This window comes from Labrus bergylta, chromosome 18 (assembly GCF_963930695.1).
Source record: "Labrus bergylta chromosome 18, fLabBer1.1, whole genome shotgun sequence".
Taxonomy (NCBI): Eukaryota; Metazoa; Chordata; class Actinopteri; order Labriformes; family Labridae; genus Labrus; species Labrus bergylta.
In genome coordinates, this window is record NC_089212.1 from 14,397,708 (window position 1) to 14,419,705 (window position 21,998).

Sequence of the window (21,998 nt, forward strand, 5' to 3'; positions counted from 1 at the left end):
GCCTCAGAGCCGGTGTGACTGTGTATTAATGCACCACTTGGAAACTGCTCCATTCTGTCTTTTTGTTTGCAGCCAGGCATCTTAAAGATTTGACACATACAGCGGGCCTTTACTGTCGAGTGAGTGAGCAATGTTGTTACTATTTCACAGTCACCGATTTCCCATTTGGTTAATTCAACAACTCTATTAAAAACAGGGAGAAAAGAAAGCAAAATAAATATGTAAAATATATCATAAGAAAGGCGAATAGGTAACATCTATTGTACTAAAATCCATGTGTCCCTATATGGTATACTTAGGTAGAAAACATGCATTGCACTAACAGTCGGAGTGATTTACCTCTGTTTATGGTTTTTCATTGTTGCAGAAAAGCAAACACTAAAAATCATGCGTTATTAGATTGTTAGCATGTTTTATTGGCAATCTTTTAAGTTTGAAATAACAACCTTTATATGGTCAAGAGTGTCTCTTCATTCTACTCATCCATTCACAGTGCTTTTTCTACCTTTGACCTTTCTACTAATCACTATTTGATAATTACGTTGTTACGTTGACGTTTTAAAATCTTTTGGACGGGATTTTTCTGTATTTTGTGAACAGGGTTATATGGATAAAGAGATTAATCCAAAAATAATTAGCAACATTATCAATGCTGAATATAACTGTTTGACCTGTTCAACTCAGTCAGAGTCTCTTGCGCTGCTCCACTCATACAGTTAGCTGTTGTTCTGTCTTTATATCTTCCCTGTTTAGCGTTCATTCTGATCTATGCTGAGCGGGCTCCTCTGCCCGCCGATGCATTGCAGCATTGAGCTTCTCCTCCTTTAGCATGCAGCTAAATATAAACCCCATCTCTGCACATTTTGTATCCCTGTCACTGGGGGGCATTTGATGCTTGTTATTTATTACCTTTTGCACAATGACACCAGGCAAGTGTCCTTTGGCATTTGACACTGGGCACGGTCAGGCTCAAAAGATAGTAGCATAAGCATGCAGCGGGGATTAGAGAATGAGCGAACACAGCTCATTAAGCAAAGTCTGGTTTCATGTGCTAGGTTTGAATACAGAAGTCAAGATGGATTTACGTGCTCTCTTCCAGAGAACTGAATGAGAAGGTCAACACCAGCGTAGCCACTGCAAAAGTTAAGTTTAGTATAAAGACTGGATACAGAGGAAGAGAAGAAGATTTTACACATGAAATAGTGAGCTGTGAAGGCACAGGTTGGCAGGTTTCTTTCACCTTTTGTCGTAGACAGGCTAGCTTTTTTTTCAATCTCATTTCCTTGCTAATCTTGCTGCCCCCTGTCTGTAGTCTTATATTGAATATATAGTCAGGAGGGTGGTCTTAATCTTTTCTCCTGTGTCTGTGAGACAACTAATGTGCATTTTCCCCAAATTTTGAATTATTTAACCAATCAGCAGTTCATTAGCCAGCTTGATTTTTTTGGCGTCTTTGTTGCAATAAAGAACCTCACAACAGTCAGAGTTAGCTTGTTTACATCTAGCTTTTAATTCTCACTTTACATAATACTGTGGCATTTCTCCACAGTATTGTCACATTTTCAGACCCCTGTTCAAATTTTCAGAAACATTAAAATAATTATTTAAAAAAACAACAACTTTTGGGTAAACATTTTGGAACCTGTGCCTGTGCCCACTTTCCTTTACAATAATGTACACCAAATGGAAGCTTTGTTTTTGTAAGATCACACAAGCCTATGCAAGCTCCCTGTGTAAGCAGTCACACTCCTTGGCCTCAGCAGTTTTTCACCATGCTGCTGCAGGTATTGTAGGTCACAGGGCAGGACAGAGCTCCATAGCAGGTTTGAATTTGACAATAAGCCAGCTCAGCTCAGCTCAGCTCAGTCTGGACTCTGTGAGCATGATGGACTTTGTGATTGAAGTAAAAGAAACCTCCTCTTGCCTGTTAACAGGGCTGTTTTGTTCAGCTCTTTCTTGCATATAAAGGAGGCAAAGATGCAGGCAATGTCACCAAGGGGCGTTGGGGTGGTGGTGGTGGTGGTGGAAGGGCCTTTTTGCTGAGCCAGGACAGTGTTTACCCTCTTCTTACCACCCCCTTCTTTGACCTGCTGACAGCTGCAGATGGGAGAGATAGGAGCCTGGAGCTGTGAGCAGGACAGGTGAGCGAGGGAGGAGTCAGTAGCACTCAGTGACAACAGCCTTGGGACACAGAGATGGCAAGCTGCTAGAGATCTGTCGACTCACTTTAAAGCCTGTTCAGTATGCCTTGGCAAAAAAAATTTGGAGCCCCCCCCCCCCTTTGATTCCAAATCGTAGCAGGCACAATCTGAAAGCTGTCACTAAGAGAGGGCTTGTTTCAGGGGAAATCTGGCAAATTGACTCTTAAAAGTCTACTCCCTCCCTCTTTGACGTTCACCCTCTTTGCTCTAGAGTTACACAGGATTTCCCCTTTGGAGAGTTCTGTTGTGTGGTCCATTTATGGGGCAGGGGGCAAGCTACGCCCCACTCCTTACTCCGTGTTGATGAATGGGCTCTTTGTGGGCCTGTGGAAACAAGCTGAATCCTCCATCTACCTCCATATGGCCAGGCCTATACATCTCCTGTAGCCCGGGGCCGCAGTGAACATCTGCCTCTACCAGGGTGCACTTGAGCAGGGGGCTCCTCATGCTCTGAAGCACCAACTGGACAACGCAGATGTTTCTGTCTGTCGTTTTGCTTTCATTTTTACTTTGTGGCTTCATCAAAGCCATGCTAAGATACTACCGTGCGATGCTTCATCAAAGCCATGCTAAGATACTGCCGTGCGATGCTTCATCAAAGATTTTGTGTTTGTTGTAAGGCTGTGAAAGCTTGGTGTCCAACTTGGCAGTATGGGCTTGTTTGACCCATATGTGAGACGCTAGGGGTAAACAGCCAAACTACATGGCTCTGCACTTTCTCCTTCAACTGCTTTTTGTTTGGAATCCTGCTGATGGAGAGAAATGTCTTACAGGATAACTTGACTATGATTCTTCTAATAGCCTCAATCCCCTGAGACACCAGAGTCTCAAGCCCAGGACTTAACTCTGGAAAGAAATGACTATACCGTACCATCAATGACGTACAGTCAGAAATCTTGCCTTTTCCCGTCAACTTCGCTGTGTTTCATTATAAAATCTGTCAGTGCTCAGAAGCAGATAGTAACATTTGGAAACCAGATGTTGCCCATTTTCGTGAAGGTGGTCAGAAGCAGGAAGGTGAATTCCTGTGGAAATAAAGCTCCGCTGAGACTTAATTAAAAGAGCGTACTGTGCAAACGTTTATCCAGGCCCTCCACTCCATCAGGGGAGATTTAGGAACATTCCCATTGTCTTAAACATCCACTCCTCATTTGAGTGTGACAGATGGGTAAACGCCTACCTGCATGAAGGTGTGATTGATGGCTAAGCTCAGGGTTGTGCCCTCAGGTAACTTTGACAGTTGCTATGGACTCACTTCATGAAGGTGCGGAGATTAAACTTTACTGGTTGAAGCAGGGCTTTACCTTAAAATGCCCCGACAGTGTCTGTAAAGTGTTTCTGCCTTTTTGTTCAGAAATTGGTCACGGCTGGAGAGACGTGCTGTTTGCTGAAGGGAATTGTAATTCATATGAGGAACCAAAGGATGCCTGAAAATCTCATCATGACTGCTCCGTTCTGCTACATACGTAGTCTTGGAAAATAATCACATCATCATTAAACAGATTTACAGTTGATACTTGGATCAATACAGTATCAACGTAGACTTGCACTGTATTTAAAAGTTTAGGTTAAAGTTGCATTTATCTTTTTATTTAGTGTAAAGAATATATTATGATAGTGAAAGAGAGATCCATGCTGTTGCTTTAATGGTTAACTTATGTTTTCATACAAATGATAACTTAAAAAAAAAGAATTAATCTCAGCACTTATATTATCCAATATAGTGTGTATGAAGGGATTGTCTATTTGGGTTTCTTGCTTTTCTTAAATTACGTAAGAGTCCGTTCTTATAATGATAGGGTGTACTGTGAATTGCTGGATTTTATCATATTATGCAACTTGGCAGAATGACTGAGGTCTGTTGAAATAACAATAACGCAAATGTTTTTCCATTGCAGACAGACACTCCACTGATGGGGTGTCAGACTAATTTCCTCTTGTCTGAGAGTTGGAGGCAGCCTAATCGACATTCCAATCATAATCCAGGCCATCTTTGAGCACTCAGAGGAAACATTAATATGTCCCATTATCACCCACTGTGCCTCATGATAACTTACAGACATGAACAAAAAAAACACAAACTTGCTTACTCTTAGGAAAATTGTATTTCTGCAGCTGTCATGTATGCCCACACATGCTGTGTGGACCTCTGGAAACATCTAACCTAGCTTGATGGTATTCTCGGTTTGTTGTCTCCTTTCGCCCCACAGATGCGAGAACTGTGTGGAGATGCTGTTTGTGCGCGGCTCGGGTAACTGTGTGCAGTGCGACACACCCCTGAGGAAGAGCAACTTCCGTGTGCAACTCTTCGAAGACCCGACTGTAGATAAGGAGGTGGAGATTCGCAAGAAGGTGCTGAAGATGTGAGTGAGGGGGTGGGTTGGGGGGGATGACTGGGAAGGTGAGGGGTGGGGCCCTGAGTGTTTATGTGTCATCTCATACCTCCTCCCACTTCTTAAGCCACCTTTGTCTTTCCCATTACACTGTTTGTTTTGTAGACAATGAGTCTCCCAAGGGGGGGCTCAAACTGGAAGGCTCTTTCCCTGCCAGGTTTTTACTTCTCAGCCCCTCCCTGGCTCCCATCTCTCCCTCTCATCAGCCCTTTAATAACCCCTTAATTGACATCTAATGGGTGCCTATTAGGCAGCATGCAGACTTGGTATTATAAAATGGTTGATTTAATGGAAGCTATTAATGTTGGTGCATACTTGCTTTTATCTGGTTTTATTTTTTGTATCATCATTCTGTGCTTCCTCTGCAGATACAACAAGAGAGATGTTGACTTCCCGAGCCTGAGAGAATATAACGACTACCTAGAGCAGGTGGAGGACATAGGTAGGAGCAACTCAAGTCTTATTCACAAATGGAGGGCAAACCCATTTTTACCATGTAGACTTTTAGAGGTATCTACAATACTGCAGTTAAGGTCAAGATTACTTTTCATTGTTTAAATTTTTTAAACCACAGACGCTTTCATATTTAGGTTTCTTTACTAGAAAAAATATATTTTGAGTGAGACATCAGGCCAGTTTAAAGTCTATATAGGCTGAGTGGATGAGCAAAGAAGGGGGCAGTCTGAGAGACAATAATGCAAATCTGACATATCTAGTTCCATAACACAATAACAAATTCTACCTTTTGACACAGGAACAGAAAAAGGCTCCAGGGATGGACATCATAGGTTTGATGCTAAGATTTAACTCGTACTTTCTTTGTACGCTGTTGTAAACCTTCTTTATTCCACCTCAAACAGCCTCAAAGACAGGTTTTTTTTCTTCTTCACATTTTAGCATCAGCTGATACGTATTCATTCTCTATCTGCTTTTTCCAGTGTATCAGTGAAAATCTACAATGCCTGCATGAAATAGAGAAATTCTGGGTGCATTTTTTTTTCTCACATTTTTTCTCAGTCTCTCCTGAAAGACATTCATAGTGCTGCACTTGGTTGTTCAAATGTACAGTGACAAAAATACTTGTGTAAAGGACAAAGAATGAAGCTGATGGAGAAGATGAAACCCTCGTCTCTTCCTTAGTTCTACCCAGCTTACCACTCATTGAATAAAGTTATACAAATGGTTCAACGTCTGATTGAAAGGGATGTGTCAGAGAAGTGTGGGCCGATGGGGTTTCAGAAGCTTCTCCAACTTTGAAGTATGCTGGCCCCTTAACCTAGTATTTGTCTTCTGTGTGCAGTGTATAACCTGACAAGCAACATTGATGTGGAGAACACCAAGCTGCGGATGGAGCAGTACCAGAGGGAGAACAGAGATGTCATCCAGAAGAATAAGGCTAAACTTGTACGTATCATCAAGATAACACTGATTTTACTTTCTGTCGCTGAGATGTCATAGCCAGAGGCAAGTACAATATGACATCAGTAGAGCTGGATGTCAATTCAGCATCATTTACATGTACACAAGTTTCTCTAACGTCCCTGCTCTTTTTCCTGCGCTCCTCAGACCCGAGAGCAGGAGGAGCTGGAGGAGCTTCTGTTGTTAGAGCAGCGGGACAATGAGCAGCGCAGACTGGATGTGCTGCAGGAGGAGCAGAGGCAGCTACAGGCGAAGAGGAAGAACAAGCAAGCTCTGCTGGATGAACTGGTGAGGAACATAAATGTTGCATTTTTCCACAGGCTAGTGCAGCAAAAAGCTGTCACATTATGACAGATGCAAATGGTCTGACACGCTCTCTCTCTCTCTCTCTCTCTCTTTCTCTTTCTCTCTCTCTCTCACACACACCCTGGGCCTGAGGGTTCATGGTTGTATGGCTGTGAGATCATTAAGAGCTTATTACCAGTCATTGTGCTGCAGGCTGCATTGTTCTCATTCTGTGATTCCAAAGCCTCTTGGCTCCATTGTGTTAACCTGCAGGCTTTGGAAGTGATTGTTCCTGTAGAGCGGGCTGCTGAAGGACCATCAGAGATAGCAGGCTAAGCTGTGTGTTTGTTTGTTTAAGGCACAGGGCCTGTTGACTGTAGGCAGATGAGATCAGCCCCCCCCTCGAGGGAACTATCCTGAGCTCTGACATCTGTACATCCCTACACAGATTCCTGATTCCTTGTTGCTGAACTGGGCTAACTTATCAATAAATGACATGATTGGTCTTAACCAATGTAACCACTACATTTTGAAATATTTGTCTTTGTCATCACTATCTTTGTGAAATGAGACGCTTTTTAACCAAACATCCAAATCAAGCAAGCACATTCAAACAGTTACAACCCAAAGAAATGTAATTCACTTTTCTTAAAGTCAGTTTGTGTTGATTGTTTGAGCTTAAGACTTCTCTAGACTGTCCTAAAGCGGCTGTCCACAGCATCAAAATTGTCCCACGTCTTCAGTGAACAGTCCGTCCAGGCTTGTGTTCTTAAACCTCTGTGCTTGGCAGCACTCCACTGAAGAAATTGAAACGCCCGACCTTGTGTTTAATGGAGGTGAAGGCGGTGCAGTGCACTTGAAGTAGCGTCCCCTGCAGTGCCACAGTTTTGTTAATACGGCTTGCATCAATAATGTGGCAGCTAGTCTGAAAGCAAAGCACCCTTCCCTGATGGTTATCTTGTTATCAAGAGAAGTCTTGGTGGGTGGGAGTCGCATGTGCTTTCCCCTCTTTTCAACCTACAGCAGTTACAATGGGAAAGGGTTCAACAAGTGCAGCAGTGAAAAGTTACTGATGAAGCATTTTATTGCATGTATCGACACCTAAATGTACTTTCTAATAAAAGCCCCAAATCCATTTATTTTACCAGGAGCAGTCTAGACTTCCTGCCACCATCTTGCTCGCCCAGCACAAGGTGCGTGCTGCCCAACTGGAGACCCAGATTGAGCAGCAGAAACAAGTGGTCAAACCTACAAATATATTTTCAACTGGAATCCATATGGTAAGTGCAACACTTATTCACTGTTTAACATCAGTTCATAATCAAACTCATTTAACGTGACAGTTTGTTTGTTATTTACTTACCAATTTTGCATTTTCTATTTATTTTTAACCCTTTTATTTTGCACTAGAATACATATAAGTAGTTCATTTCCTTGTTGTTGTTTTGCTCAAGTCCAAGTAGCTCACTGACGTCTTTTCATTGCTTTATCATGGGAAGTAGATGACCATGACAATCAACGTTCCCACCATCTTTTTTTTTACGTTTTCTTAAGACAACTGAGGCTGTTAAAAACACCATCATTTGCACTTTGCCACTTTGCCAATTCTTTGTGTCTGAAGATGTTTGACTAAAGTTGAACCTTCGTCAAAGGGTTTCACCTTTTTTTAGCTTTTCGGTCCTGAGTCTTCAGTTTTTTATGTGTGTAAAGAGGATAAAGATATTAACTTTGTCGAGGATGTTCTGACTGGAAACTACCCTTCAAAGTTGAACCTTCGTCAAAAGGTTTCACCTTTTTTTAGCTTTTCGGTCTTGAGTCTTCAGTTTTTTATGTGTGTAAAGAGGATAAGAATATTAACTTTGTCGAGGATGTTCTGACTGGAAACTACCCTTCATCTGAAACATGCAAAGAGCTTCATTGGTAAGAGCTTGTACTTTAAGGCACACGGGAGTCAACGAGTTAACGACCAGTAAGTTGAGTTTGAGACAAAATCCATCAGTTTGAAGGTTTATCATGCAGAACACATCACAAAGGTTTCTTTTAGTATAAGGAACAATTGTAAAACCTTGAAAAAACCTACGATGGCAACAAATATGACATTTTCCGCCGTAATTATGATGTAAAAAAATAATAATACAGCACTCATTTAACAAAGTAATGAAATGTGCTTTTTAGTGTTTGGCTAATTACACTTTTTATTGCCTGGTCTCTGAGCGTTGGCACAACCACAAAATCCATAGAGTTCTCTCATTCAATTAAAGAGCTGTTTGCAATTTTTTTTAAATCACAACTTCAACTTAAAGTTGTCCGGGTGGGCTTTACAGCGTCAAGAAAAGCATGGCGAGCGAGCGCAGTGAAACAAAATAACTTACGGATCCACAAATAACAAACAGATACACAAACTTCTTGTGTATTGCTTGTTTACAATAGAGTGGTGATAACAGTCCAGACCTTCAAAGAGAGGATGTTCCTCTGTGTCTGGTTCTTCTTCAGTGTGGGAACAGACCCTCAAACCTTCAGTTGTGTCATCACATTCCTTCTGAGCGAGTACTAGGACCCACAGAGAGAGCATGGGGGCTCTGGCTGCTCTGAGATTTGTGCTCACCGAGCCTGGAGAGACATTCTCTTTGGCCGTTTTTCAGGTTTTCAGTAGTTTATTTTCATTTTACTGTGATGGAGATAAGCTGCGTCATCACCCCCACCTCCTTCCCTGCAGCCCTCATCAGGCATGCTTGTCTTCCCACAGTTCAGTGGTGCGTGGGAGAGATATGTGCTTAGGACTCACCTAGGCTCAGGCTGAAGCTAGCTTTCAACATACACATGTCTTTCCAGACTTCCTTTTTTTTTTTTTTTTTTTTTTTGCCTTTCCTGTCTATTTCAATCTTTTTCCACTGGAATAGGTCATGAAAAGTCTTAATTAAATGATCTGATGCCATCATAATCAGAGATTTAACAAAAATACGAATTCCCTCAATAACCACCTCAAAGAGTCAACTGTCTCATCCACATCAGTGGGAAAGCATTGAATTGATCCAAATGGAGGATGTGGTTCTCTGAATCTCACCCCCTCGATCTGCAGCCTTAAGTTAAACTTGCTGATGGAGAGAGAAACAGCACGGTTTTGTTTCTCTTGGCTGCTTCGATGGCTGTTTTTTTCACTTCTTTCCTTTTCTCTTCATCTTTCTATCCCTGAGCTGCTGTTGGTTGAGTAGAGCTCCCCCCATGCATCTGCCGTGTTGGACCGAGAGACTTGAAATCAAGGGAAAGTGTGGGTTTGGATTTTCCTCCTTCTCAGAGTCCATAAGAATGACTCCTGTTTGACTTGGTGGTGATTCAGCACAGAGCGGTGGATTCCTGCAGATTGCTGGAATTAATTTATCTGCTTGGTTTTGTTCCCTTGTTCCATGCAAGGTTTCAGTTTTTCTTCAGGATAAATTGAGGAAGGCGAATGTAAAAACACATTTCTAAAGCGTGGCAACATTTACACTACATGACTTCAACCTCATAAAACCTGATATAGGCTCTTCTATTCAGTGACAGGAATATGAATCAGTGCTGAATTTTTTTTGTCAATTAAATATCAATCATTCAGACGTATTTTAAAGGAGAACAGTTTTATTTCTTTTGAGCAGCTAAAGAAAGATTTTAATATTCCAGTCTAGTTTCTTTTATTATTTAAAAGTATGTAGTGACTTCAGAACATATGTCTCTCTTACAACCCCACAGAGGAACTGGTTAGATGAATGCCTGAACATGGATCCGACTGGCAGAGGCCTTGTGTCTGTATTATATGGAAAAAGAATTCAGAGGACTGCATCCCCAGCACTCAGGCATTTAAGAGTCAATATACCAGACAGGACATGGCAGGCAGCAGTTACAGTCATCTTCTATATACATATAGGCTGTTGCAATTTAAAAGTACTGCATAGTTTACATCTATCTGCTAGTAAGTTAGCCAAATTCTAACCCGGATTAAATCCAACCTGCATTAGGTGCAACCAGACCCCAGCTCCCCTCAGTCCTATTTTTTTAATATGTCCCAAACGTACTCCATTTCGGACCGATATATTCAATACTTTGTCATATATGTGTAATACGGTCATTGACCCTAACCCATTGACTGCATTGTTTGGTTTAGTCCCGACTGAAGAAACACTAACACCTTGTCAGGCCGAGGTCACAGCATTGACTAACTTGCTCACTAGTTGTGCCACCTTAAGCTCGAGCATCTTAAATATGCGACCCGAGGCTCCAACGAGAAGTTTTATAAGATCTGGCAACCATTTCTGTTCTATTTCCAGACTGAGTTTCCTTCAATGTAGGAACACACACACACACACACACACACACACACACACACACACACACACACACACACACAACAGTTATCTCAGTTAGTGAATAAAAAGAATAACAGACAACTAAATCAGCCTTTAAAGTAAGATATATTTTATTAAACATTAAATTTTTACACTGCTCTTTTTTTTTTTTTACGATACACACACACACACACACACGTGCCAGGAATACACACATATGCACAAACAGGCACTAATGGAGAGAGGGGCTGCACATGTAAGAGGGCCCAAGCATGAAGGGGTTCAGTGCCTTGCTAAAGGGCAACTCAGCATTGCTCGGGAAGTCAGCCGGCACCTTTCCTGCAACCAGACCACTTTCCACTCTTGATCTGTACCAGGACTCAAAACCGGCAACGCTCACATTCCCAACCCAAGGCCCTACAATCTGAGCTTCTTCCGCCCCAAAGTATGAAGTAGAATGCCCAATATCAGAACTGTCCTGCGAAGCCTGTACACAAAGAGGAACATTTCTATTTGTGACCGTGATAAATGGCCGTGAGGCTGTTTTATGACATCTTTGTTTTTGTTGATGTGCAAGTTCACATGTCATAGAAGCAAAAATACACGGTGCCCCTAACTCTCTCCCACCGTGGTCCACCAGCACTTCAGCCAGCTGCTTACCCCGGGCCAAGGTGAGCCTCACTGATGGAATGACAAATCTGCGTGTCTCTGAGCTGTGCAATTCATGGAGCGTGAGGAAGCTAACTCTTGCTCAGCTTCCTAATGACTTGGGTCTTTATTTAAAGAGTGATCTAATGTTGCATCTAGTTGTGTCATGGTGTTTCCTGGGAACATGCGAGGAGACATCCCAGCCATCCTGGCACTCTTTGCGCGGGCGATTTTCCAAATGTGAGTTCAGGGTATTCTAACCATCCTGTGTCTGGTTAATCTGGTTGTGTGTTAACTTGTTGTGTTGAACGGATGCTTGAGGAAGTTTGTCGATCCTAGGGGAAAGTAATCTTGGTCCAGGTGTGATGTGAGGTGGGATGGGCCCGGTCTTGCCTGAGGAATGGTCTGGAATCACTCACTAATCCCTCACTTTGTAGGCACTCTATTGAACCAGGACACACATATCCATGTGCGGGTGCACACACGCATACACATTAACGACACTCCCCTCACCCAGTCTGAAAAAACATCCTTTGAAGAATAAAGTGTCTTTTTAAAATAGAAGTCTGCCGATATCAAAAGAGACTGGCTGTGTGGGAGGGAGGCGACTATCCGTTGTTTAAACAGGTTGCTTGTTGTTGTCTGACACAGGAGAGTGGCTGCAGTGCCAAGTTTGATGACAAGAGGCATGCTGTGTAGTCATCAGGTTTGACACCTGCTCTGTGCGAAACACTAGATGAGGGTTATGAGCATATAAATTACTTTTTGTTTAACCTTTGCATGAGTCTTGTAAGTTGGTTTGTATTAGTTGTTCATCGTATTAAAGCATGATTGCTTTGTATGTGTGCATATCTAAGTGTTTGTGTGAGGTTGGTGTTTGTCCTCAGCTGCTGTATGGTCCCATTCCTGAAAGCAGTTGACCGATGGGGAATCTCTCCACCTTGGAGCAGCTTTCAGCGCCATCTTAAATGAAAGGTCCCAGGTTCCAGCGCTGCTGGGTCCGATCCACAGCAGAGCAGCTGACATACCTGATGAGGCCGGCATGGGCACTGAATGAAAGCAGGACACATACACATAAACAAAGGCCAACTCTCACACACACACACACACACGTGGGTGGAAAGTTTACCCCTAAACATAGATGTGTAGCTGTCTGATATAACCCCGGGTCTTTTGGCTTTATTCTATTCTACACTTAAGGAGAGAAATGTCAGTAGCATAGAAAACGAAAATACAAATACACACACACGCTCATGATGTGAGATCTGGGCGAGTTTTTCTAGATTAGTTGTCCTCTACAGTGGCCTCTGCTCAGTAGATGTACTCATCAAACTGTACTCTCCTTTGGCAGACTTGTCTAACCTGTTTTGTCACTCCCCCAACCCCCACTCACTCTTTTCTCTGTCTTCAATGTTATTTCCTCTATTCACACTCAGGAGACAAAAGATACAAATTTGTATTGATGTTTATGTAAATGAGTTCTAGTTTTTGAAAATTGTGGTGTCGAAAGCACCAGATGGTCTTAAGCGAGATCATATCCCTTCGGCCTTTTCTTTTTTTATTGGACTGGTGGCATGTAGGTAGATAGCTGCAGGGGCTCTGAGAGATGGGGGTCAGCTCTGGAGGTAAAGAGAACCGTCAGCCCTGATTGGCACAAGCACATGTGGGCATTCACACCTCTGCCCCTGCCCCTGGCTTCGCCTGTTTAGGTTGGCCTCAGCAACCCTTGCCCGAGGGGCAGACTGGCGGAAAAAGGAGTTGTCAGCTTTAGGGGCTTTGCGCTGGGGCAGCTGCCACTGGTCAGGCAGTTATATTTAAACGTGTAAGGCGAGGGGAGGCACTGTGTGGGCAGCAGCTTTTACACTTGCTACTTGCTGCTCAGTGGGCCAGTGGGCAGCCCAAAGCTCTTTATCCATACAGAAGCGCTGGCAGCGCCAGGGCAGAAGGTGGAAGTCAAAGCTGAGGATGAGGCATGAGGCTGGTCCCTAACAAGCTGATTAATTTTATCCCCATACAAAACTGTCCGCTGTTTCCCTTTTCATTGTCCTCATTATCACCCTGTGCATTAATGACAAGGGCTTCTCTGCCTCTGGAGCTCAGCGTGGGCTAGATGTGGCTCCAAAAAGACCCTAGGAAACAAGTGTTAGGTGGTTTTGTATGTGTGCTTTTGTATATGTTGTGGGTAGGTGCTGATGGAGAGGTTGGTCTCTCAATGTCCTTGATGTGTCCTGCTGAGCTGCAAAGTCAGGAGAGACGGGGGGGCTGGAGGTTGCTGATGATCGTGCAGTATGGGTGCACGCTTGTGGCACGTGTTTCTGGTGGCTCTCTTACTGGTGACCCATGATTGGAGATGAATCAATAACGTTTAGTCACAAATTTTTATTGTGAATATAAAATGAGACCTGCACCATCCAGCACTTTGCATCGTTAAATGTCAAATCTGGTTCTTCTCAATTCTTATCGAGAAGAATTGCAAAGCATTGGGGATTATGGATAGGTAAATATATATTGCATAAACCATCTATAAAGGTGAGATTTAAGTGTGTGTAAAGACAAAATAGGCTTTTAAGCACTTTGTTTTAGAATGAAGGAGCACCTCTGACAAACAGCCCATCCATCACCTTGTTGTTTATGTGTGCTTTCTTTGGTGTTTTACCTCAGGGGCAGAACTCTCAAACCTTAAAATGACTTTTATGAGACCCCTGTCCCATAAAAGTCACACGAATGTCTGTCATATCACTCTGTTTGATAGGTTAACCCTGTTGCTTTCCCAGATGGACAGCAGAGTAAAGAATGGGTAAGGTGACAGCAAATCACAAGCTGATTTCAGCCCCCCTCTGAGGGGTGCGGAGTACTTAACAGGTTTCCCCTGAACACCTGTCCCCTTCACCAACACAAGGGTAGGCACCAGCGACGGCTTTTACTTGACCTTTTCAAACAGTTCCACTCCCAGACATTTGAGCTGTTATTACGAGATCACTATTACACGATCTGGGTCTGAGCAAGGATGAGGAGGATCACAAGACCAAGAGAAGGACGACTACTCCCTCTGGCGCGATGGTGATTTCCTCAAATCGTCCTCCCCTGTGGTTTTATTAAGATTGACAGCCCCCAGAGTTTCATTTCGGTGTCACAGGGGTATTATGGAAGTCTTAAATACCAGGTATACAAAAACTTGAAAGTGCCATGAGGACAGACATAATGTTGTGTAGGCAGTAAGAAAGGCCTCTGTGATGTTAAAAGCAGATGTTTGTGTTGGCTCTTTCAGTCGTGTTGTTTCAGTGGCCCCTGGTTCCTCAGCCATTTCTCCTCTGCCTGGCCTGGCTGGACCCCTCCCCCTTTCGGTTTCTTTCTACCAACGGAGCATTTGGAAAACAACATTCATCGGCCATAAATCACACGAGCTTTTAATAGGACGTGATAAGATTATGATTGAAAGTTTCAGCAGTGTTATTAGGTGGAGTGGAGGACAGTGCAGGTCTGAAAGGACACAGCGCTGCGTTAGATGGACAGTCGGTTAGATAAACTGTGTCGGCTCAGAGCAGTTCAGTACAGCAAAGCGTTGATTGAGACATTTTTGTGAATATATTCTGAAGGGCACAGTCTGTTCCTCTGTATGCACGTCTTCTGCGGTGTTTGTTCATTAAGATGTGCCTCTGCCAGATTTCAAGGTGCCTTTTTAGAGGAATGCAACAGAAATGTCTCCAGACCGGGGGTTGGCCCTGCTCTGTCTGTCTGTCACTTTAAAATCTGATTTACTGCACTTTAGTTATCTGCAACTCCCAATTTGCCTCTCTCTTTCTCCATAACTCCACTGCTGTAGATTTTTCTTCCTCTGCTTCTCCCCCACCCCTTCATCCCGGTGCATGTCTTTGACTGGCGCAGCGGGGGAGCAAAACACTGCTGAAAGTCTGACGGAAGATGGATGGAGAGAGTGAAGAAGTGTGAAAGTGAGGGAGAGTGACTTGGTTAGGGTCGGTGGGTCTGGGTTTCGTTAGCCTGTGGTGGGGCGCCACTGTGTTAAGTGAATGGATGAGACAGGAGAGCGGATCACTGGCACCTTGGTGTTAAAGGTTGACTGAAAAACCGTGGAGAAGTGGGGTGCCTTGTGTTTTAAGAGGTATGGACGAAGGCTGTTAAGTAAACAAGTAATGCTTTCCTTACTTTTTTAATAATGATAATACTTTATTTATAAAGCGCTTTCAGTCAAAGTGCTGTACATGGCTTTAAAAATTACATTAAAAACATTGAAAAATCTAAAAACAATTAAACACACACTTTAACTATATGACAGGACATTAGGGAAACAAACAACTCATGATCATACACAACAGTAAACAAGTGGGTTTATAGCTTTGCTTTAAAAAAACCTCAACTGAATGTGGCTGCCTAAATAAAGATAAACTGTTTCACAATTTTGGAGCACGTAATCAAAAAAACATTCTTTCTGACCGCGGGACACTGAAAAGGCCGTTCCCCTGGGAATGCAGTGTCCATGCAGGCACGTATGTGTTCACTAGGTCAGGCAGGTATGATGGTGCACTGCTGTTTACTATTTTATAAGTTAGCAGCAGCAACTTAAAGTTGGCTGTAACCATTACCATTTGGATGGAGGCCTGGGTATAAAAATCATCACACCATTTAAAAACAATCAGAACAAGCTCCAAATTATAAGTGGTGAAATAAATTATTTTGGGAATTATTTTGGGTTAAGGAGAATCATGTTGCAAAACATGAAGAACAGCAGATAGATGTTATGTGAGTTATAGCTCATTTTCACTATTTAATCTTTGATTATTCATTCATTCGTTAGAATAACATACGCTCCTAAAGGACATGCCTGATTTTGAGTAGCAACAGTTCATCATTCACCGTTTCTTTATTTGTAAAGTTGTTCTTTTTGGGCTACATTTGGTCCTTTTTTGGCTAGGACAGCTGAAGAGAGACAGGAAATGTTGAGAGAGGAGAGCTGGGAAAGACATGCAGCAAAGGGCAGAGGAGGGATTTGAACGGCCGCTGTTACAAGGACTTTAGCCTTTGAGCGTTGGGCTCACGCTCTATCCGCTGAGTTAAACTGGCGCCCCCATAACCCAACTTTTTGTGGTTATGTTCCCACTGTTGCTATCCCTGCTGCTGTTCTACCTGCATGTTTAAACCAATGCTTTATACAACAGGTTCAGACTCGTTCTGTTAAAGTAGTAGAAAGTCATTCTTGGAAGTAGGCCTGGGAGATACTGGTAAAAACAATTTTTGTAATCAGAGATGCACTGATATTGGCAATTACTTTGGACCAACACATGACTGAATTATATTTTTAAATAATGTGGGATTTGTATTTTCTGCATCAAGTTCACATTCAAGAAAGATTTAAACAGCTGCTATTAACAGTCTTTATCCCGAGTTGTTTAATGTACAGTAAATCATAAATAAATCAAATAACAGTAAGAGAGAAGTTTACTGCATCACTCTCTTCAGCAGCTTTCTCTCTGACTCCTGAAGGAATTATGATTTACTCAACTAATAACTATATTAAGGGACTACCTCATTAGGCTATTGCTTGCAGTCTGTTACCTGTCTGCTTCTCTGTTTCTAGCTGCCTTAGTGAACAGCATTTACTGCTGCAAATATCTTGTTTTAACCGTTAATTATCGATATGCATTCATCTACTATATTTCCTGCAAAGTGATACATGTCACGGCAGGTCACATGCTCACACGCTGAGGTCTTATCATTAAGATGTCCTACCATAACCAAAGAACATCACGGGAATATTGATTAAATGATATTTAAATGTTCTGCGCTCCACAGCAGGAGCTCATACATAGGCCGGATCTGCCGTAGTATTGTACTCAATGCTTGTGTGTCTATGCTTTTTGGCCTTTGCTGATGGGCACCTCGTATTTGTGAGGACAGGTCGGTCACCGGTCACGGCCAAACAAGTTAAAAATCGATGGAGCCTTCAGCCCCTCAATTAGTGGTCTTTTAGTTTTACTTTGCTGTATACGGTAGTTACATATTGTGATATAGAACACACAAATGACTGGACTGCTTTTAAAACTACATATAGATTATGGTTGGTACCGAAATATTGCCAACGTTGCAATTGCAGTTTGCAGGAGATTGCTCGTAATCTTCGGTAATTAAAAACAAAAAAACTGCCAAGGATGGTCATTTGAAGTCATCTAAATACTCAGGTTCTTGCTGGTTATATATATTTTTACCGTAAATAAAACGTTGGAAACGGATGTCCCGGTGGCCTGCTTGTTTTCTGCGTTGTGTCCCTCATCGATGGTGCGCGAGAAACTGAAACTTTACTGGAGTAACAAAGACAACAACAAGTACTCATGCCCCCTAGTACCACCCAGTATTTGGTGCTTAAGACTTTTCTTTTTGTTGTAGTTATACTGGAACAGGATTTGAAATTGTTACATTTTCACTGGTATCATATGGAAGTTTTGTATCATGACAACCCTAAGATTGATAATTTCTATCTTTATTAAGCAAAATACACATTTATTTGTGTGTCGTTAGTGTTTTCACACGCTGGCCTGCTAAGGACAGTTACCACCATGTTGTGTTTTGATAAGAAACTTATTGCTGTCTCAGTGTGCCTCACTTGGTGCTTCAGGAATTTGCCGCTCAGCTTTGGTTGCTTTATTTCCTTGTGTGTTCACTAGGAAGGGCTAAAGCATGTTGTGAGGGCAAGCAGTCTGAGGCCACGGGGCACATGTTACTCGTTTAGTTTGGTTTTCATCAGCTCCCCTCTGTGTGCTGTTGTTTATACACCCCCACTACTCTTTTATTTGCTTTCTCTCTTTATCTTTTTCTGAATCTTTCTTTTGTCTCTCAGTTCCTCTGCTACTTACTTAAAAAAGTCAGTGTTTGTTTAGACATCATCTTTTTAAATCCCACGTTTGTTTCATGACTTTGGCTCATCTTCCAAGTCTTATTACATTAATGCTGGAGTAAGCCTAGCGGTCTGATGTTCTGTGGAAATTCCCCTTTGATGGCAGAGCCCCAAGTCGAACATTTCTACACTGTCCTCAAGAAGTATCATGTTTCCCTCTCCATCACTACTATGGTCAGGAGAATTCGGAACTTCAATTGCCTGACTGAACTCTGAACTTGTTTGTGGATCAAAAAATCGTTTTTTTATTTGACACTACGTGTGTTATGACTGTAGGGTACCTAGAAATATAAAAGTTTTACTTTTGACACGACTGAGATTCACCAGGGTTGGCTAAACATTGTTCAAGGTGACGTAATCACAGCTAAAGCGGCTCACATTTCTGTACTACCAAATACGATTAAATCGATAATTCCATTTCTCTTCTTCTGTTTTACTTCAGTCGATTTGTAGTTTAATGGTTTCAGGTTTTAAAAAAACTCCCATAGCCATGTCTGTACTCAGGAATTATATTTTCTCATCAACCCCCCTCTTCTTGATATGAGGTTTCCATCACAAACAGTTGACCAATAAAAATAGAGCTCAGTCATTGTCTCAATTGTTTCTCCACCAAACCAGCAGTGCCAGGGGAAAATGACATAACTCCAATTGCCAAACCAGTCGGTAAATGCAGCAGTTTGATTGACTTTAAGCCTTTTCCAAATAGTTTTTCCATTTGTGTCATGTTCCACATCGGAAGTTTCCACTGTTGCTATGCATACTGAAATAAGACAATGAAGAAAATTGTCCTGTGTTAAACTTTGTTTCTGTTTTCTTTTCAGCGTCAGACGGTGTCTCTTCAGCCTGTGCCCAGGATAGAGGAAGTTCTGTACACCTACAAGCCCCTTCACATTGAAATCTATGGACCCCCAGTGCCTGAACTTGAGCAGCTCGGCAGACTTGGGTAAAAACACACACTGTGTATGCATCCAACGTAGCCAGGCTCAGGTTAACTAACCTGCAGAGTACTGATTTATCACAACATTTCTTTGGAACTAAACATCTTAAACTACAGCAACACTTCACAATATCTGTTTTATTTTAATTAATACCAAATGAAAAGGTTCTTTTCAGAGGCTTACAATGAATTCAACTAACAGCTCTTTTCTTGGAAATCATGGGAAACTATGGGGCATAGCTACACAAATTTACTGTAAACATTTTGGAGTCGGTTAAGATACTGCTTGGAAAGCCTGGCTCGGCTCTATTGACTCTTCTAATTAGAAGGAGGCGAAAGAGAGAGAGAGAGAGCTAGTAACAACCGTCGCTCTGCCACAAGCCGCCACAGTGCCTTTGCTGGAGTGTCCATTAACACACACAGGAAGTGCTTTCCCCGACAGCCCCTTTGGGCCAATCAATCCACGACGCCATTGGTCCAGTCCTCGCCGAACATAAGCTATCCATCAGACAGCCCAGCCTTCTGGACTGCAACTGGCTGGTACTAAAGCCTGCCCACACACTGAGAGCAGCCTGCTTTTATTGGGTGACAAGAGCAAAACGGGGTCATTTTCTTTTTGGGCGAGCTCTCTGACTCTCAGCGTGGCTTCACCCTGACAATAACCTTGAATTGGCTGAGATGTGCAGGTTGGAACTTAATGTCAGCATGTAAAGGATAAGACTTATCCAGTTAATTCTTCTTTTGTCTACAGATACAAGTTGATATTGACTTTAGTTACACATCCTGTGCTCCTAATTTCCTGGAAAATCACCTGCATAAGGTGAAACATCTTTCCTTAAAGGTTTGCAGGATAGTTTAAGCAGAATAACTGATACTTATTTACATTATGTATTCAGTATAGTGCTGAGGTCCTACTTCTTTTGGCCAGGCTGATCAATATGCAGATGAAACACATCTCACAATTTTTGCCGCATGCTGGAGCTCAGAGGAGGGTAGAAAGGAAGGGGGGGCGGTGTCAGCAGTTCAGGGGTCCAGGAGGACCGACGCTGAGAGGAAGGGCTCTGCTACAGAGATAAATGAGGTTCACTTCAGTTAGGAACAACAGTCCCTCTGCTGCAGGCCGCAGGCAGCGACACAGAGAGGCCCCCTCAGACAAACCACAACTCCCAAGATGCAACGTTCTGTTAAGTAAAAGAAAGGCATAGTGCTGACACTTCTGCCCAGTTGGCAATTATAGATTTAGCTAAATTTGAGGTTTTGTGCATGCAAGCTCAGATATACATAGACGATCAAGCTTGCACATGCTCACAGACGGTGTCCCTTAAACGTGCTATGCATTTTGTGTCATACACACTCACTCTCACCCCTGTTATTGCAATCTAGGCATTTTTTGCTACAATAGGGCTTGTGTGATGTGGTAAAAATTCAGTGTGTGCAGAGCAGAAAGAAGGCAGACAGCGTTGAGAGGGTGAAAAGTGGGTCCCCTGTGTAGAGCGTTGGACTGCAGCTCCAGTCCTATGACCTGTGAAGGGAATATGCTCCAATGTGTTAGGAGATATGGATGTGCCTGAGTGTGGATGAGGTGAAAGGGGCTGTGAAGGGGTAGGTACTTATTTTAAAACACGGCTGTTTGTCTTGGTCAAGGCCCAGGGTGAAAGCACCACTGCCGGTGATTTGTCTTTGACATAGCCATCAAGTATGACTGGAGAGTTGAGCTCACACACCCCCTCTCTGGTGGCCCCCGGGGGCCTCTGGGGCAGGACTCTTGCACACCAGTGAGGACATGACATGGAGCCGTGTCTTTTTATTTCAGTGGACTGCTCTCCTTCTCCCTCTGTGTCTGTGTCTGTGTCTTTTTCGCCTTGTCCCTTTGCCCCCCAAAAAACCGCAGGAGTGCTGCACGGCTGCCAGGAAAAAGAAGGGCCACTCCTCTTTCACTGTCTCTCCTTCGCCGTCAGCTGTACCTGAATAAATATGGGCTGAGCCGAGCTCTTTTATTAAATACAGCTGCCTCAATACTGAAGCAGAGGAAAGGCTGCATGTTCAGGCAACAGGGGTCTCCAAAGGTGCCCATTCAGCTTCAACATCTGCCCCCCTTCACACACACATAACCAGAATTCTCTTCCTCTGATGTGTAAAGGTGCGTATGATATGCCACAGAGGATAAGACCCTGACTGTGTGAGGTTTCTATATAGTGCTGTCCATCTTATTGAATGGCAAGTACCCAGAACCATGCGTGAGCCGTAAGAATTATGAGTCAGCTATGAATGTAACATTACAGCCAGGATTCAAAATGTCTTGCCATGGCTCCTTTGCTTTTATGTATAACAGTAAAAGCCTTTAATAAACAAAGTCGAGGTTGAAGTAAATACTTGTGGAGACACAAACAGAAACACATGATGTTTACGTTGACATGGCTGTGATATGAATCGAAAAAAAGCAGTAGCTGTTTTAACTCCCACCTCCTCTCACTGAACCTATGTCTGTCGATGGACATAACCTGAACCAAACTCTTGCATACATCAAAATACACAGTACCAGTGAAGTCATGACTGCATAATAGTAAAAACAGGTCTGTGTTTATGCACATGAGTTCATTAAGACACATGCTGACGCCCTGTAAGAAAAATGTATGTTGGATTTTCTTTTATGTTTTGTTTACGTGTGCAGAAAAGCATCTGGATCTGAGTTTTCCCTCTATAAGAACACTTTTTCAAACTTTTTTTTTTTTACCCTGGCTGCGTAGGCGTTGAAAGACTGACTGGGATCTTGGACAAGGACAAATCGCATGGGGTGGGGGGGATAAGGGGAAAGAGAAATTGGCTGCGGAGCGCTGAAAAATTCAACTCAAACCTCAAGTGCTGACAATGAAAGCTAGCCAGAACAGT

The 21,998-nt window shown here is 42.8% G+C and overlaps 1 protein-coding gene across 1 annotated transcript in view; it reads left to right on the top strand.

Annotated features, from left to right (window-relative positions):
- Nucleotides 1-21,998, top strand: part of mnat1 (MNAT1 component of CDK activating kinase) — a 32,006-nt gene that overhangs the window by 1,325 nt on the left and 8,683 nt on the right. The window contains exons 2-7 of the mRNA XM_020645208.3: nt 4,412-4,564; nt 4,963-5,036; nt 5,895-5,998; nt 6,161-6,301; nt 7,447-7,578; nt 18,994-19,115. Coding sequence (XP_020500864.1) covers nt 4,412-4,564; nt 4,963-5,036; nt 5,895-5,998; nt 6,161-6,301; nt 7,447-7,578; nt 18,994-19,115 — 726 coding nt within the window. The remainder of the gene's footprint in view (nt 1-4,411; nt 4,565-4,962; nt 5,037-5,894; nt 5,999-6,160; nt 6,302-7,446; nt 7,579-18,993; nt 19,116-21,998) is intronic.